The sequence below is a fragment of the Hyla sarda genome, chromosome 5 (genome assembly GCF_029499605.1).
Source record: "Hyla sarda isolate aHylSar1 chromosome 5, aHylSar1.hap1, whole genome shotgun sequence".
NCBI classification, from domain to species: domain Eukaryota; kingdom Metazoa; phylum Chordata; class Amphibia; order Anura; family Hylidae; genus Hyla; species Hyla sarda.
Window position 1 is genome coordinate 46623421 of NC_079193.1, and position 18999 is coordinate 46642419.

At 42.0% G+C, this 18999-nt stretch overlaps 1 protein-coding gene across 3 annotated transcripts in view; it reads right to left on the reverse strand.

Moving 5' to 3' along the window:
• The window catches only part of EPC1 (enhancer of polycomb homolog 1), a 108130-nt gene that overhangs the window by 15397 nt on the left and 73734 nt on the right, over positions 1 to 18999 (reverse strand). For all 3 annotated transcript variants that reach the window (XM_056519452.1, XM_056519451.1, XM_056519450.1), the window contains 5 exons: positions 17794 to 17938; positions 15366 to 15536; positions 13898 to 13987; positions 13670 to 13818; positions 13150 to 13502 (listed from right to left, as the gene is read on the reverse strand). In XM_056519452.1, the coding sequence (XP_056375427.1) occupies positions 13150 to 13502; positions 13670 to 13818; positions 13898 to 13987; positions 15366 to 15536; positions 17794 to 17938 (908 nt within the window). The remainder of the gene's footprint in view (positions 1 to 13149; positions 13503 to 13669; positions 13819 to 13897; positions 13988 to 15365; positions 15537 to 17793; positions 17939 to 18999) is intronic.

Genomic DNA, 18999 nt, shown 5'->3' on the forward strand with positions numbered 1-18999 from the left:
CCCATTGAAACATAAATGAGCTGCATCCATTCAAACATCTGTGGTTTTCAACCAGGGTGCCCACAGCTGTTGTATTAGTTGCAGATTCCTCTCTCTCTATCACCCACCCACCCACCCATTGAAGAAGACAGGCTCCCTGTCATCAGCTGACTAGTGAGTCAGGTCTCGGCCGCATTGCAACCTGGGAAAAATCTGAGACAAGTAATTTTGTGTGCTGATAAAAATAAATATTGGAGTGAAAATCACAGAAGAATTGTGAAAAAACCATCACACACAGGTACAGACACTATATTATGAACTACACTAACTTTACAGCCCCTGTAAGGACTTATATGGAATACCCCTTTAAGGACCCCATTCGTTTTTGCAATTTCGTTTTCCCTTCCTCATCTTTTAGAAATCATAACGCGTTCAATTTTTCGCCTACAGACCAATATAAAAAGGGCATGTATTTTTTGCATCACCAAGTGTACTTTGTATTGACATTACTTCTTTTAAAACAATCTGCGGCGAAAATTTTTTTAATAAATAAACACCTTTATTCTGTAGGTCCATACAGTTACAGTGATACCCAATTTATGTAGGTTTTATTTATTTTACTGCTTAAAAAAAATGATAATTACATGCACCAAAATTTGTTTGTTTAAAATTGTCAAATTCTGACCACTATAACTGAGTTTTCCGCATACAGGGCTATATGAGGGCTAATTTTTTGCGCCGTGGTCTGTAGTTTTTATCTGTACCATTTTTGTTTTGATGGGACTTTTTGATCGCTTTTTATTTATATTTTTATGGTGTATGAAGGTGACCAAAAAAGCACAATTTTGGAATTTGGTATTTTTTTTACGTGTACGCCATCGACTGTGCAGTTTAGCTAACCTTATATTTTAATAGTTCGGACATTTACGCACTCGGCGGTACCACATGATTTTTTTTTTTTTATTACTACATTATTTTATAAAAAAGAAAAACTAGGAAAAGGAGGGTGATTCAAACTTTTATTGGGTGGGTGGGGTTATTCACATTTATTCTTTTTTTTTTAACCACTTGACTTATTTTTATTTTTTTGCCCCCTTAGGGGGGCTATACCATGCAATCTTTTAATTGCATACACTGATCAATGCTATGTAATAGCATAGCATTGATCAGTGTTGTCGGCGCTCTGCTGCTCCATGGAGCAGTAGATCACCAATTGGACGATGAGGAGGCCGATGAGGACCCTCCTGTCATCCAGTAAGCTGATCGGGACATTGCGATTCTGTCGCGATAGTCCTGATCAGCTCCGCTGAGCTGCCAGGATAGTTTTACCTTCACTTTAGACACTGCAATAAACTTTGATCGCGGCGTCTAAAGGGTGAATGTCAGTCATCGGCCCGATCGGCATTAGCCGTGGGTCCTGGCAGCCTGTAGCAACCGGGACCCAGGGGTTTAACCTGTTCTCTGCTCGTAAGAATGGTTTAAACCCCATTAGTGGGAATCGGGACATACAGGTACGGCCGGAGTCCTTAAGTGGTAAGGATCTTATCTCTCCATCCTGAATATATTAGGCTACATTCACACCACGATCTGACCTTCCGATGTACATACAATTTCGGAAGCTCAAATCGCCTGAAATCGTATCTATGCATGGATAGGTACGCAGATACAGAGCCATTAACTATTATGGGACTGCCGACCCAATCGTAGTCAGCTAGTGACTACGATCTTGGCATTTTCTTGTGGGATCCGATTTTTGACTGACTGAAAATCGTGGTATGAGGACTTGAGAACCAAAATTGTGGAAAGATATCAATCTCTTGGTTACAAGTCCATCTCCAGATATCTAGATTTGCCTTTGTCCACAGTGCGCAACATTATCAAGAAGTTAACAACCCATGGCACTGTAGCTAATCTCCCTGGGCGTGGACGTAAGTGAAAAATTGCTGAAAGGTGTCAAATCAGGGTAGTCTGGATGGTGGATAAGCAGCCCCAAACAAGTTCCAAATATATTCAAGCTGTCCTGCAGTCTCAGGGAGCATCAGTGTCAGCACAAACTATCAGTCGACATTTAAATGAAATGAAACGCTATGGCAGGAGACCCAGGCGGACCCCACTGCTGACACAGACAGAAAAAAGCAAGACTACATTTTGCCAAAATGAACTTGAGTAAGCCAAAATCCTTCTGGGAAAACATCTTGTGGACAGATGAGACCAAGATAGAGCTTTTTGATAAAGCACATCATTTTATTGTTTACCGAAAACGTAATGAGGCCTACAAAGAAAATAACAGTAGCTACAGTGAAATATGGTGGAGGTTCAATTATGTTTTGGGGTTGTTTTGCTGCCTCTGGCAAAGGGTGCCTTGAATGTGAGGAAGGCATCATGAAATCTGAGGATTACCAATGGATTTTGGGTTGCACTGGGTTTGCGTCCGAGATCTTGGGTCTTCCAGCAGGACAATGACCCCGAACATATGTCAAAAAGCACCCAGAAATTGATGGCAACAAAGCGCTGGAGAGTTCTGAAGTGGCCAGCAATCAATCCAGATCTAAATCCCATTGAACACCTGTGGAGAGATCTTAAAATTGTTGTTGGGAAAAGGCGCCTTCCAATAAGAGAGACCTGGAGCAGTTTGCAAAGAAAGAGTGGTCCAACATTCCGTATGAGAGGTGTAAGAAGCTTATTGACTTATAGGAAGCGACTGATTTCAGCCATTTCTTCCAAAGGGTGTGCAACCAAATATTAAAGTTAAGGGTGCTAATAATTTTGTCCAGACCATTTTTGGAGTTTGGTGTGACATTATGTCCAATTAGCTTTTTTTCCCTCCTTTTTGTTTTGTTCAATAAAATAACACATCCTAGATCTGAATGAACGAACTAATCGTATGAAATACTTTTGTCTCTACATAGTAGAATGTGCTGACAATTCTAAATTAAAACCTGATGCAGAGTGCTCTGGAACTTTGCCTTATTAGAAGGTGAACCTTCGGCCCAGTCTATGACCCCAAGCACAAACCCAAGACAACTCAGGAGCGGTTTAGAGACAACTCTGTATGTCCTTGAGGGGCACTACCAGAGCTCGGACTTCAACCCAATGGAACATCTTTGTAGATACTTGAAAATGGCTTCCATTGGATGGCCCCATCCAACCTGAAAGAGCTTGGAGAGGATCTGCAGAGAAGAATGTCAGAAAACCCCAAAATCCAGTTGTGTAAACTTTGTGGCCTCATTCCGAATAAGACTGGAGGCTGTAATCACTGACAAAAGGGGCTTCAATTGAGTAAAGGGTCTGAATACTTATGTCAATGTAATAGATACGTTTTTTATTTTTAAGAAATCAGCCAAGATTTCTCTCTTTCTGTTATCACTTTGTCATTATGGGGTATTGACATGTGATAAAGACATGTGATCAATTTATGATAGTGTCTGATCTCTGAGGCCCCCACCAATCCAGACAATGAAGGGAACACACTGTAGGTATGCAGAAATCTACAGTTCACCCAAATAACTAAAAAAAAAAAAAAGGACTGTGCTGTAGACTCCTTGACAGTGGGTGGTCAGGGCAGTGATGTGCAACGTAAGACAGTAAAAAGGATGCAACAACGTATGAGTGCTGTGTCTCCATCATTCTCTGGATAATGAGGAAGATGATCAGAGTACAGTCTGCTGCTAAGCAGGACTTTATTGCATTCTGTAATGAAGAATCATTTTCAAACACTTCTACTTGGTCCCCAGATATTCTAAAAAAGATATACCTGCATACATTTGACTGATCGGGTGCTAAGTAGCAGAAAAGAATAGTTGAGGAGACTTCAAGGTAATGTATCAGATTTTTTTTTGTTAATTAGAGCCAGATACTAAAACAGTTTTGTTTTTTTATTTCATTTTTAGGACAATATTATGGAGGATATTTAACCTGTAAAGGACCCATGATGTACCGGTACGTCATGAGTCCGCTCCCAGTATTAGCGAGTCGGGCCCGGCCTCTAACAACGGCCGTGACCCGTGGCTAATAGCGCGCGGCATTGATCGTGGTGCCGCGCACTATTAACCCTTTAGACGCGGCATTCAAAGTTGATAGCCACGTCTAAAGTGAAACAAAAAGTTGCCGGTTAGCTCAGGGAGCTGTTAGGGATCGCCGCGGTGAAATCACGGCATCCCGAACAGCTTACAGGACAGCCGGAGGGTCCCTACCTGCCTCCATGCTGTCCGATCGCCGAATGACTGCTCAGAATCACCGATCAGTGGTTTCCTATGAGAAACCACTGATCAATGTAAAAGATCAGTGTGTGCAGTGTTATAGGTCCCTATGGGAGCTATAACACTGCAAAAAAAAAAAAAAATGTGAAAAGATCATTTAACCCCTTCCATAATAAAACTTTGAATCACCCAAAGCAAAAACTGTGTAAACAAAAATAAAAACATATGTGGTATCGCCGCGTGCAGAAATGTCCGAATTATAAAAATATATCATTAATTAAACCGCATGGTCAATGTCGTACGCGTAAAAAAATTCCAAAGTCCAGCATAGCGTATTTTTGGTCACTTTTTATATCATGAAAAAATGAATAAGTCCGATCAATACACAAATGGTAACGATAAAAACATCAGATCATGGCGCAAAAAATTAGCCCTCATACCGCCCCATACGCGCAAAAATAAAAAAAGTTATAGGGGGTCAGAAGATTACAATTTTAAAACGTATAAATTTTCCTGCATGCAGTTATGATTTTTTCCAGAAGTACGACAAAATCAAACCTATATAAGTAGGGTATCATGTTCATCGTATGGACCTACAGAATAAAGAGAAGGTGTCATTTTTACCAAAAAATGTACTGTGTCGAAACTGAAGCCCCCAAAAGTTACAAAATGGCGTTTTTGTTTTCAAATTGTGTCTCTCAATGATTTTATTTCCGTTTCGCCATCGATTTTTGGGTAAAATGGCTGACGCCATTACAAAGTAGAATTGGTGGCGCAAAAAATAAGCCATCATATGGATTTTAGGTGCAAAATTGAAAGAGTTATGATTTTTTAAAGGGAAGGAGGAAAAAACGAAAATGCAAAAACTGAAAACCCCCGGGTCCTTAAGGGGTTAAAGAAATGGAAGTCTCAGATTGCGATTATGAAACAGAATTTAAGTATAAAATAAAAAGGAATACAAATAAATAAAATATGATATCTCTCTGAATAGCTGTCTGGTAATTTCTGATAACACATTCCCTTTAAAGTGCAGATGTTCTTGAGAAGACTTGTAAACTTAACAGTGCCTGTTAACAGAACCAGTACCCAACAAAGTCCTCAAATTCAATGCTGTGGAGTCGGTAGATAAATGTTCCGACTCCGGAGTTATCTGTACTTCCAACTCCGACTCCTATGTATTAATATGCGAATATATTTTATACATTCCTTGAAGGAAAGGAAGGCAACATACATGTCATTACCACAGGACTACTGGCTGGGAAGCCAACAGTCTACTGTATTGAACAGTTTGTGTGCTGATCTGCTGCTGAAGATAGGGCAGTGGGTGGATCCAGGAAGGGGCATTTATTATAAAACATGATTTCCCTAGTAGAATCCCATAGTCATGTTTAAAGTTTAAAGGGGTACTCCGCCCTTAGACATCTTATCCCCTATCCAAAGGAAAAGGGATAAGATGTCCGATCGCTGGGGTCCCGCTGCTGCGGCACCGCGCTTTCATTACCACACAGAGCAAGTTTGCTCTGTGCGTAATGACTGGCGATACAGGGGATGGAGCAGCGCGACGTCATGGCTTCGCCCCTCATGACCCACCCCCTTAATGCAAGTCTATGGCAGGGGGCGTGGACGACCACCACACACCCTCCCGTAGACTTGTATTGAGGGGGCTGGCTGTGACATCACGAAGGGCGGGGCCATGACGTAACGATGCTCCGGCCCCTGTATCGCCCGTCATTACCCACAGAGCGAACTCGCTCTGTGCAGTAATGATAGCGCGGTGCCGCAGCGGCAATTCTGGGGGTCCCCAGCAGCGGGACCCCAGCGATCTGACATCTTATCCCCTATCCTTTGGATAGGGGATAAGATGTCTAGGGGTGGAGTACCCCTTTAAGCTAACAATCGAGTTTACAAGTTTTTATAGCCTTATACAAGTGTCTCTAGTCCTGCAAAAAATATATTTACTTAATCCCTTATCAGTGAGAGGTTTAGGTTACCCATGGGTTCCCTGTAACAGCAGAACACAACACTATGGAAAGTATAAATATTGCCGCTCCTAATTGTGCGTTGTGTGCCATATAGTAAAGCACATGAAAAGCTTCTTCATGGTCACTTAATGTGTTTGTTTTGCGGTTACATGAGGCACTGCATGCATTGGTCTTTATTCTTAAAGTAGAGAAGTCATTAATTATAACTTATTGTGAATTGGGACATTTAAACTTGCTTTTTTTTTTTTTTTTTTTTATTCCAATCTAAATTTAGTAGGAGTCGGAGTCGGTGCATTGTTTGCCAACTCAGACTCCAGGTACCCAAAATTTAGTCCGACTCCGACTTCACAGCCCTGAAATTCAAAATCTCCCCATTTTAAAATGTAATTTTGTCCCTTTATTGGGAGTATCAGAACTCAAACAAGTCAAACAGAAAGAGGAACAGAGAGCCTGTACTTGTCAGTGATATTTTTTTTTAACCAATTATAAAAAGACAAACAGCGTCGCCTATTAGTCTTGGGATTTCCACTACAATTCTTCTGATTCAATCATAAGTAAAATTGGCAGAAAGATTTTACAGCAAAGTAACAGAAAAGGTTAAAAGGTTGTCCACTGTCATTGTCTGGATGACCAATACAACCCACCATATTGTAATGATAAAAGCAATACATACACCTGTTCAAACCCAAAAATTTACCAACCAAGTCCCTGTATGAAGTATGAGCAATAATATGAGGGACAACAGAAATTTCCTTTAACCCCTTAAGGACGCAGGGTTTTTCCATTTTTTTGCATTTTCATTTTTTCCTCATCACCTTCTAAAAATCATAACACTTTCAATTTTGCACAGAAAATTCCATATGATGGCTTATTTTTTGCGCCACCAATTTTACTTTGCAGTGACAGTCATTTTACCCAAAAATCCACAGCGAAACGGAAATAAAAACTCATTGTGCGACAAAATTGAAGAAAAAATGCCATTTTGTAACTTTTGGGGGCTTCCGTTTCTACGCAGTGCATTTTTCGGTAAAAATAACACCTTATCTTTATTCTGCAGGTCCATATGGTTAAAATGATACTCTACTTATATAGGTTGGATATTGTCGTACTTCGGAAAAAAATTATAACTACATGCAGGAAAATTTATAAGTTAAAAATTCTCATTTTCTAACCCCTATAACTTTTTTATTTTTCCGTGTACGGGCCGGTATGAGGACTAATTTTTGCGCCGTTTTCTGAAGTGTTTATCGGTACCATTTTTGTATTGATCGGACTTTTTGATAGTTTTTTTATTCATTTTTTCATGATATAAAAAGTGACCAAAAATACGCTATTTTGAATTTTTTTTGCGCGTATGCCATTGACCGTGCGATTTAATTAACTATATATTTTTATAGTTATTTACACAGTTTTTTTTATGGGAAAAGGGGGGTGATTCAAACTTATTAGGGAAGCAGTTAAATGACCTTTGTTAACTTTTTTTTTGCAGTGTTATAGCTCCCATAGCGAGCTATAGCACTGCACACACTGATCTCTTATGCTGATCCCTGCAAAGCCATAGCTTTGCATGGATCAGCGAGATGGGGCTCGATTGCTCAAGCCTGTAGCTCAGGCTTGGAGCAATCAAACCCAGAAAGGACATGGCGGAGACAGGTAAGGGGACCTCCGCTCGCATCCTAGCTGATCCGGACATCGCGATTTTATCGCGATGTCCCGATCAGCCAGACTGAGCTGCTGGGAAGCGTTTACCTTCACTTTCAGACGCGGCGGTCAACTTTGATCGCCGCGTCTGAAGGGTTAATAGCGCACGGCACAACTATCGGTGCCGCACGCTGTTAGCCCAGGGTTCCGGCTATCAATAGCAGCCGGGACCGACCCAGTGTGATGCGGGGTCACAGTGTACAGGTACGCCCTACGTCCTTAAGAGGTTAATGGGGTACTTTTTTTTTTTTTTTTTTTAAATCAACTGGTGGCAGAAAGTTTAACAGGTTTGTAAATTACTTGTATTAAAAAATCTTAATCCTTCCAGTACTTATCAGCTACTCTATACTACAGAGGAAATTCTTTTCTTTTTGGATTTCTTTGTCACGAAGGGCTCTCTACTGAGAGAAAATCCCCATAGCAAACACATGCTCCTCTGGACAGTTCCTAAAATGGACAGAGGTGTCAGCAGAACGCACTGTGGTCATGACAGAAAAGAAATCCCAAAAGAAATTAAATGAATTTCCTCTGTGGTATACAGCCGCTAATAAGTACTGGAAGGATTAGAAATTTCTAATAGAAGTAATTTACAAATTTGTTTAACTTTCTGGCACCAGTTGATAAAAAAAATTATTATTATTCCATCAGAGTACCCCCTTTTAAGGCCAAAATGGGCTTGCTCCTTAAGGGGCTAAACAGATTTGTAAATTACTTCTATTAAAAAATCTTAATCCTTCCAGTACTTAGGAAGTGGAGTTGTTCTTTTCAGTCTGACCACAGTGCTCTCTGCTGACACCTCTGTCCGTATCAGGAACTGTCCAGAGTAGAAGCAAATCCCCATCAAACCTATCCTGCTCAGGACAGTTCCTGATGTGGACAGAGGTGTCAGCAGAGAGAACTGTTGTCAGACTGGAAAGAACTATGCAACTTCCTCTAGAGCATACAGCATCTAATAAGTACAAGAAGGATTAAGATGTTTTAATAGAAGTAATTTACAAACCTGTTAAACTTTCTGCCACCAGTTGATTTAAAGAAAAAAAAAAAAAAAAAAAAAAAAAAAAAGTACCCCATTAACCTCTTAAGGACGTAGGGCGTACCTGTACACTGTGACCCCGCATCACACTGGGTCGGTCCCGGCTGCTATTGATAGCCGGAACCCTGGGCTAACAGCGTGCGGCACCGATAGTTGTGCCGTGCGCTATTAACCCTTCAGACGCGGCGATCAAAGTTGTATTTTGCCCGACCAGTTGTCCTTTGTAAATAAATCACTCATTTTACCATAAAATGTATAGTGCAACCAAATACTATTTGTGTGGCAAAATTGAAAAGAAAACCGGAATTTAGCTAATTTTAAAAAGGTTTCCTTTTAACGCCGTACAATTTACGGTAACATTTACATGTTTTCTTTATTCTGAGGGTCAATACGATTAAAATGATACCCATGATTACATACTTTTCAATTACTGTACTGCTTTAAAAAAAAAAGCTAAAATTTTTTACCCAAATTAGTACGTTTAAAAACCCTCTATTTAGACGACCTATAACTTTTTCATATAAGTGGCAGTATGAGGACTCATTTTTTGTGCAGTGATCTGTATTTTATTGATACTACATTTGCATATATAAAACGTAATACATTTCTTACATATCTTTTGGAATATGAAGTGACAAAAATCACAGCAATTTTGGATTTTTTTTTACGTTTACGCTGTTCACCATAAGGGATAATTAACATTATATTTTAATAGTTCGGACATTTACGCATACGGCGATACCAAATACGTTTATTAATATTTTTTTTACGCTTTTTGGGGCGAAAATTGCCGTTTTACCTTTTTATCGGGGAGGGGATTTTTCACCTTTTTTCCCCCTTTAATAGTCCCCATAGGGGACTATTTATAGAAATCACTTGATTGCTAATACTGTTCAGTGCTATTCATACATTTACGTCCAATGTCGTTAAGGGGCTAATTTTCTGGAACCATTTAATTTGTAAAAAAAAAAAAATTCCACCGGAGTACCCCTTTAAGAAAGGAAATTTTGAGACATCTGCTTCTGTTAGCAAAGCAAGATACATCACAAATGCAATATGCCCCTAGCAACCGGATACAGACTATTTTTTCTAGGCTCTTTGGAAAATGAAAGCAACATAATTGGTGACTATGGCAATTTTGCTACTAAGTGCATCTATGCCACACACAACAGATGATAAACAATGATTAGCATTTACAGTCTTGCAGATATCAATGAAAAACACCACTTGCCAGCTAACCAGCAAAGGGTTTATTTTCTCTTTATAGACTCCTGAGTGGTTCACAGCAATCACAATAAATTATTCATGTCTGGTTGATGGATATTGGTAAATAAAGGGCACTAAGGTTCCTCTGAAAGTTTAAAATTCACTTTTTTTCTATGCAGAATTTCAATTTGATACCACCTGCAGGTACTTTGACAATACACTCATGTTCAAGCCTAGTAGACTGAAAGTCCCAGCATAATGTTAGCTTTTCGTACACATGGATCATAACATGCAGTACCAAAGTCTCGTTACACACACTTAGGAGTCCAGTGGACAGTGTCACTCAATGACAGGAATACCCACTACTGGACTCCTAAACATTGAATTATCACATATTTTACCCAATAATAGACAAGTTATACTGAATCTTTTCCCACAAAAATATATATCAATCTTTTTAACTCCTCCTGCTCTGTAACCTGCAGCGGTATAACACTTCTCCCCTGTCCGCAGGATAGGGGTGAGTGAGTGCAGGGGGTCCGACCGCTGGGACCCCACATGATCTCCTGTACGAGGCCCCGACTCTGCCGTGGCTCTACCCGTGCAGGCGGTGTGTCACGCCACCTCCATGTATCTTTATGGGAGAGGCAGCGTTTGTACATCCCCGCCTCTCCAATAGAGCTCAATGAAGGGGGAGTGTCTGTCGACCTCTTAGTTCAGTCTACGACACAAGCACTAGCCACGGCCAGTGTTGGGTCCCCGTATGGGAGATTGCGTTACATACCGCTGCAGATCTCCTTTAAATACCATTTTCCTGAGAACATATTCCTTTTAACCTCTTAAAGACGCAACTAATTTTTATTTTTTTCCTCCTCACCTTCCAATAGCCATAACACTTTTCATTTTGAACCTACAGACCCAAAAACCATATAAGGGCTTGTTTTTTGCACCACCAAGTGTACTTTGAAATGACATTACTAGCAATCTACCTATAATGTAGCACTGCAACAGTTCCCAGTTTAATTCAGTGGCCAAAGCTAAAAATTAAATACTACTGACAGGGTGCCAAGTCGATAAAAGATGCAGGAATAAATGTCCAGGTATAAAGAAAAAAGAGCTCGCTTGCACTCACCGTCCTAGTAGTAGGTATCTTCACGGACCCTCCGTGCAGCAGGGAGACATTAGATGTGGGAGCTCAGCGGCTAACAGCCGTTTTTGCACACAGCCGTGTGCTTCTTCTACTACTAGGACAGTGAGTGCTAGCGAGCACTTTTTTCTTTATAGGTGGATATAGAGATAGATAGAGATATATGTAATATATATATATATATATATATATATATATATATATATATATATACACACCGTATTTAGCCTAAAGTCTGTGTGCGTGTTATACGCCGATACACCCCCAGGAAAGGCAGGGGGAGAGAGGCCGTCGCTGCCCGCTTCTCTCCCCCTGCCTTTCCTGGGGTCTAGAGCGCTGCTGTCGGCCCTTTTCACCCCCTGGTTATCAGCGCCGCCGCTCCGCTGCTCCAGGCCTCCGTCGTGCATCCCCGGCGTCATTGCTATGCACGGCGCGGCGCATGACGTCAGAGCGCCGCGCCGTTCAGCACATAGCAATGACGCCGGGGACGCACGACGGAGGCCTGGAGCAGCGGAGCGGCGGCGCCGATAACCAGGGGGTGAAAAGGGCCGACAGCAGCGCTCTAGACCCCAGGAAAGGCAGGGGGAGAGAAGCGGGCAGCGACGGCCTCTCTCCCCCTGCCTTTCCCGGGGGTATATCGGGGTATACACGCGCACACACGCACCCTCATTTTTTCATGGATATTTGGGTAAAAAACTTTTTTTACCCAAATATCCGTGGTAAAATGAGGGTGCGTGTTATAGGCCGGTGCGTGGTATAAATATATATTATATATATATATATATATATATATATATATATATATATATATATATATATATATATATATATATATATATATAAGTTTTGTTTTACTTTACCACTAAAAACAACAACAACAAAAAACCTCTTAGAAAATTAGTATCCCTACAATTGTCCTCTTTTGACCCCTATAACACTTTTGCTTTTCCCAATACAGGGCTGTATGGGGGAATTTTTGTGTGTGCTTTTTATCAGTACCATTTCTTGTTTAGAAGGGATTTTTTTTTATTTTTTACCAATTTCCCCTGGTATATAAAGTTACCATAAATCAGCAATTCAGGACTTTGGCATTTTTTTTTATGCCATTCACTGGGTGGATTCATTAAAGTTATTTTAAATAGTTCAGCCATGCCACATAGGTTTACATAATTTTATTTGAAGAATGGGAAAAGCGTGGTGATTTAAACTTATAAGGGGAATGGCTTATTCACATGTATGTATTTTTTTTTTTTTTACATTTCATTCACTTACATTTCTCCTTTTTTGGTCCTCATAGGGGACCATTACCTGTAAACTAACCTGTTCCATAGCACATAGCGCTCCACTTGTACAGGCAGCAGAGGCTGGTTGCACAGTTGGGGTGCCGATCGGACAGACCGTGTTAGTGAGCTTCATCTGTCATCTAAGCTGATCAGGACCCCGCGATTTTGCTGCAATGCTCGTGATCAGCTATCCTGAGCATCTAATTCTAGCACTTTTAAGACACCTCAAACAACTTTGCTTGGAGCTACTAAAAGGTTAATGCCAGACATCACCCTGATCAGTTATTTCCAGCATTAGCCATGGGCCTCAGCAACCTGAAATAAAGTGTGCCCAGGTTCTAAACACACTTCATACACCGGGTGCAGTGTCTATGAAGCGTATACGAGTTAAGTACCACCTGGGTTAAAAGCAAATCAAATTAATTTTTTTTTTTTTTACTAGAAGCAATAACATAACCCACTGCAAGCAATACAGCATGTACCAAACAGAAGACAGATTTAGGAAAAGATCTAAAACTAGGATACAAATCCCTACAATAAAAACAACCAAAATGACATTCATCCCTGGGGAGGCATTCCCATATAAACAAAAGTATAAACACGGCAACAGACCACGTACCTAAGTGTGCTGAACCACTGCTACTTTTATTTGATGTCGAGGTACTGCAAGTCTGGGTCCCAGGTTGTGCTGTGCCTGTTCGTGTTATACCTTTGTGAAACGTTCTACAGGAAAAGTCAACAATGTCACTGTCATGTAGAGATGTTGTCCGAGGCCTAAAATGGCGCCATCTACATGATTTTATATTAACTAATATCTGGCTGAGGTCTTTAGAGCAACATTTATCCGAGGTATTCGTTTCTGAGGTATTGGCAAATAAGTTGATTGAAGTGTGTTCTGGAGAGGAAAGCATGTCAACATCCAATTGACGGAAAGCACTGTTGTAGTCAGAATGCGCTCTGTCAAGAAGTACCCTGAAAATAACAAAAATAAAAAATGTGAATGATTAACTGCTCAAGGATAGCAATACAAGCTCTATTGTTACATATGTTTTTGGAAAAAACATTTTTTAGTTCAAAGACAGCTTAAAAAAAAAAAAAAAAGATCCATAGGTGTGCCAAGAAATTGCCCAGAAACTCACCTTCCTCCACGCCCAACCCGTCTTCGTGCAAACCCAATGCACTTGCGCGGAACAGTAAGGGTAGTGAGGCAGTATCTATAGCGAATGTCTCCCAATCCTCCTTGCTCTGGACTACACCATGGCCAGTTGCCAGTTTGGTCCAAATGTGGCTAAAAAGGCAAGAACAATAGTTAGGACAAAATAACAGAAGATTTAATAAGTTTTTGTAAACAATAGTTCTGTACTCACAGCATAGTACTGACAGCCAGCTTTCCTACGGAAAGCAAAGGGACCATCTGGATCATTCTCTTCCTCCGCTTCTGATGAACCAGACATGACCTAAGAGGACAAAAAGGCAGAAGCTTTAAATGGGCACTGTCACCAACTTTATTTTTTGATATGTTGTAGTACTTATGTACTACAACATATCTCTAATATACTTTTATTATTTTTTTATTTTATTAAAATGGTTTAATTTACATTTGAAAACTGGCCACTAGGGGTCTCCCTCCTAGTGGGCGGCTGCCGCCTGGCGTGACGTCACGCCTGAAAAAGGACCGATTTTGGCCTGGCAATCAGTCCTTTTTCAGCTAGGCTGCACTCGCTCCCTGCCTGTCAGACAGGCGGGAGCGAGCGCATTGGCTCCCCGGCCACTGGCTGGGAGGCCACTCCTCCCGCACATCGCCGCCGCTGTCCCTGCACGCCCGCTGCTGGACTCTGCTGTAAGCGTAAAGAGGGAACGGGGTATGCAGGAGGGGGGTTTGTGATGGAGGGAACGGGGTATGCGGGAGGGGGGTTTGTGATGGAGGGAACGGGCTAGCGCCGTAGCGCCACATGTAAATAGCTAATAGTTTATCTACACAGGGTGCCTCCAGCTGTTTCACTACTACAACTCCCAGCATGCCCTGACAGCCAATAGATGTCAAGGCAAGCTGGGAGTTGTAGTGGTGAAACAGCTGGAGGCACCCTGTGTAGATGAACTAAGGGCGGAAGTCCCCCCCCCCCCAGCAGGCATCAGTGACGTGGTGCCTGCTGGGGAAGTCTGCCTGGTAGTGAGCACACTACCAGGCAGAAAAAAAAAGTTATTTTTAATATAGTAAAAATAAAAATTAAAAGCAGGGAGGGGGTTAGGGATAGATTGGCAATAGGCAGGGACAGAAAGAAAAAAAATAGGATGGTGGGAGCTACACTTTAAGTACATTTAGAAGGAAAATGGAATGTAAATTCAGCCATTTGACTCTCTAGATATACACACACATACACACCCACATAAATATTCATCAGCATTACGAGTAGAAAAGTATCTTTTCATTGCCCAGTTATTACTGCAGCTCAGCTTATATCCACTTCAATGATGGCTGAGATACAGTAACCTGATATGGCTACTACACATTGAACAGAGCTGTCTGCTTCTGGCTCTACTGACTCTGTACAGCAGATCTGGCCAACAGCTGAACAGTGGCGCTGCCAGTCCCACACAGATAATATATGAATGGCCTATCCGGAGGCTAGGCCATGAAAAAGGTCAATGAAAATCCCTTTAAATGATTATTCCCAATATCAAAATTTTTCCCCTATCCACAGGACGAGTCAAATGTCTTATGTGGATGAGGACTAACAATTAAAGTTAAAATACCCTTTAGGTACTACAGCACTTCAAACACCAAAACAACATAGTATTTCAGTATTTGTGATTAAATGACACAGCAATGCATACCTGTGAGAGGGGCTCATCATCAGAGCTTGGAAAGTCATACTGATTCAGATCTTTAGCATTGAACACTGGCAGTGCAGCAGGGCTTGTCTGTTGAGCAGCAGGAGATGAGGGTAAGACTTTGGGCTTCTTTTCATATTTGCGTTTCGGTCGTACAACATCTGATTTCTCTGGCTACAAGTCATTGACAAAAAAAATAAAAAAATAATTAGTGTTAATCATACAATAGAAACTATAAGACTCAGCTATATTATTAATTTAAAGAGCAACTGTCAGTAAAATTAACTTTTGACATGACAGTCAGATTAGTCAGCTGGTAAGTAAAACTTTGCCTGGCTATAACTTCCGATTGCAGCGAGCCTCAGGACTGAGAACCGACGTGATTAAAAACTTTTGACATGTCAGAATAAAATGTAAAGTTTATACAAAAGGAAAATGAGATTTTATCGTACTCACCGTAAAATCGCTCTCTCGTAGCCTTCATTGGGGGGGGACACCTATACTGATGGGTATATGCTCTTGCCACTAGGAGGCGCGAAAAAAAGTCGGCTACTCCCTGGCAGGATATACCCACCCACCTGCAGGGAGGTAATCAGTTTTGTCACAAAGCAGTGGGAGAAGCCAAACAAATAAGTCCGAAAGACCCTAGAAAATAATCCCGGATAAAAAATAAAATAAAAAAATAAATCAATAACCAGAAAGGATTATCCAGACCAAAAAAATTAAGAAATTGGTAGGTGCGGTGTCCCCCAACGAAGGCTACGAGAAAGATTTTACGGCGAGTACAAAAGAATCTCCTTTCCTTGGTCACTCTGCATTGGGGGACACCTATACTGATGGTACGTACCAAAGCAGTCCCCTAGGGTGGGAATAACAACCACCAGAGAAAGGGAATCCATCCAGAGACCAAACCCACTCCTCCGTAAGGCCTGTGGATGAGATCTGGGTCAAACAACCGAGGCCCAGAAAATGAGCTCCCAGAAGATCCCCCGTCCATGAAGATGGACTAGGATGCCAAAGGAAGGGACCGTCCATTACAGAGACTCTAACCTATGGTCCAGATAGAAAGCCAAGAAAAGGCGACTAGGAGCAAGATGGTCCAGAACCATCCAGGAAGGAGGAAGAAAATCAACTTCAAAAAACACAACCAGAGGGCTAGCCCGGCTGGAAAACAAAAATGGAAAAAAGGGGCAAAAACAAAGAGCCCCATCCAGAGTCAACTGACAAGAGAACATAGCGGAAAAACACCAGGGAGAACAGCGTACGCCTGAGCAGAAGGCGAGAACAGAAAACCACTGGATAAAGACCAAACCGGCTCCAGAGAGACCTGGTGCCCAAGATCAATGACCTGAACATCTGCAAACCCAAAACCCCTGTCCAAGCGACACGTCACGAGCAGCCGGGAGGCAAAATTAGCTCGACTAGTGTAATCCAGATGACCGGACCGCCCTCCATCTCGGGAGGATATGGACCCCGAAGGAGGAGAGACAGAATGCAATAACTGCCAAAAAATAGGAACAGAACGTCCTGAAAAGGGGGCATCCCAGCACACTGGAGTGACAGACATGGGAACTAGAGGTTCCTGAGTCACCTGGAAGAACAAACAGCTAAGAAAGGAGCGGAAGACCCTTAAAAAGGAGCATCACGGAACACATGGGAATTGGAGGCTCCCGAGACTCCTGGAAAACTTACACCTGAAGGGTGAGTAAACCCAATGTCCGCGAAACGCTCTGGGTGACAAACTTTCGTGTCGAGACAAGAAAAAATACTGTACAGAAAGACCGCCCCACAAAAGGGATCGTGAAAAAAAGTCTGGGCAGGATCGCTACACATGCCCAAGACCTCAACCATCACTAAGTCTTAACAAACCAGGAGGACCGAGTTAGAAAATAAGGCACTCTGCAGCATCCTAGGACCATGTCTGAGACAAGGAGACTAACTGGTACTGGACCCCAGCAAAAGGGAACCTAGCTGGGACTCACAGGTTCTGGGCACAGGAAGGTGCTGCCGCCTACCTAAGGTGGGGGAACCTCCTGCCGCCTACCTAAGGTGGGGGAACCTCCTGCCGCCTACCTAAGGTGGGGGAACCTCCTGCCGCCTACCTAAGGTGGGGGAACCTGCTGCCTACCTAATATGGGGAACCCCCAGAAGTAGCACCCCCATCATCCGTCAGCTCATGCTATTACCACACGGGTAGGGGGAATGGGGGGCTGCTGGCGGATGATTGGGGTGCTACTGCTGGTGGAGGGTGTTGCTGGTGGATGATGAGGGGCGTATGAGGAGGGCATTATGTAATGGATTCCATTAACTCCCCCCCCCCCCCAATTTCCACAGCTTCATCTAGTAACATGTATAAATCTCTATCGTATGCCTTATTAGAATGTTTTTTTTTTCTTCTAAGAAAATAGAATTAGCAACATAACAGTCTTACCTTGTTAATCTTAATTTCTATTGTATCCTGATGTTTAAACGGACTAGAAATAGGGATGATAGGGATGGCATAGGTGGGCTTCAATGGCTGACGTTGTGCCATTACCTCTGACACGATCTCTCCATTATAGTCACCTAGGTTATACCTGTATTAAAGCAGTGAAAAAAATTAATTATATTGATATGAAAGGGGCAAAACAAGTTTTCCATCAATTATAATGATCTTAACACAGCAGACTATGCAAAGCAAATGGTACCAACTTATTTAAAAAGTGCAATCAGGAGCATTTTCCTTTTTTCTTTTTGTTTCTTTTTAAACAAAGCATCCTCTGATAAAGGAACATTTTGTGGAATTCTCATCAGACATCTCTACCAAAATTTAAAAATGGCAAAAATCTATTTTGTATGATAAGGAGGTCTTGTACTTTACAGAGGATATCCCATGATTTAAAGGAAATCTGTCATCAGAATCACCCGCACTAAACCTGTTACACAGCCTTGTAGTGCGGGTGATCCTGATTAAAACGCTTCTTACCCGGTTAAAAATGGTTCATGTTAAGATATCTATATTTTTAGTTTTCTGTTATTCCCTGGCTTGGGACTCAGTAGGAGGTCTTATCATCTCGGACTCGGCTACACGTCATTCTAGCTGGGCGGAGCGGCCGCCCGGCTCATGAATATTCATTAACTTATCCTCGTGGTCTAACTCCTTTTTCTAGGTCTGGTGGGGAGGGCCACGCATGTGCCGCGTTCCTTACACCCGGAAGTGGCGTTCTCCCCCCCGGCTTCACTCGGGCTGCGGCCCTATACAAGTAAGAAGACGGGCTGCATGAGTGAAAAGCCGGGGGTGGGAGGAAGGGAGTTTGTGTTTTTATTCACAAACTGAAGGAACAAGCTTTTCAGTCATGCAGCCCATCTTCTTACTTGTATAGGGCCGCAGCTCGAGTGAAGCCAGGGGGAGAACGCCGCTTCCGGGTGTACAGACCTAGAAAAAGGAGTTAGACCACGAGGATAAGTTAATGAATATTCATGAGCCGGGCGGCCGCTCCACCCAGCTAGAATAACGTGTAGCCGAGTCTGAGATGATAAGAGCTCCCACTGAGTCCCAAGCCAGGGAATAACAGAAAACTAAAAATATAGATATCTTGAGAACCGCTGAACCATTTTTAACCGGGTAAGAAGCGTTTTAATCAGGATCACCCGCCCT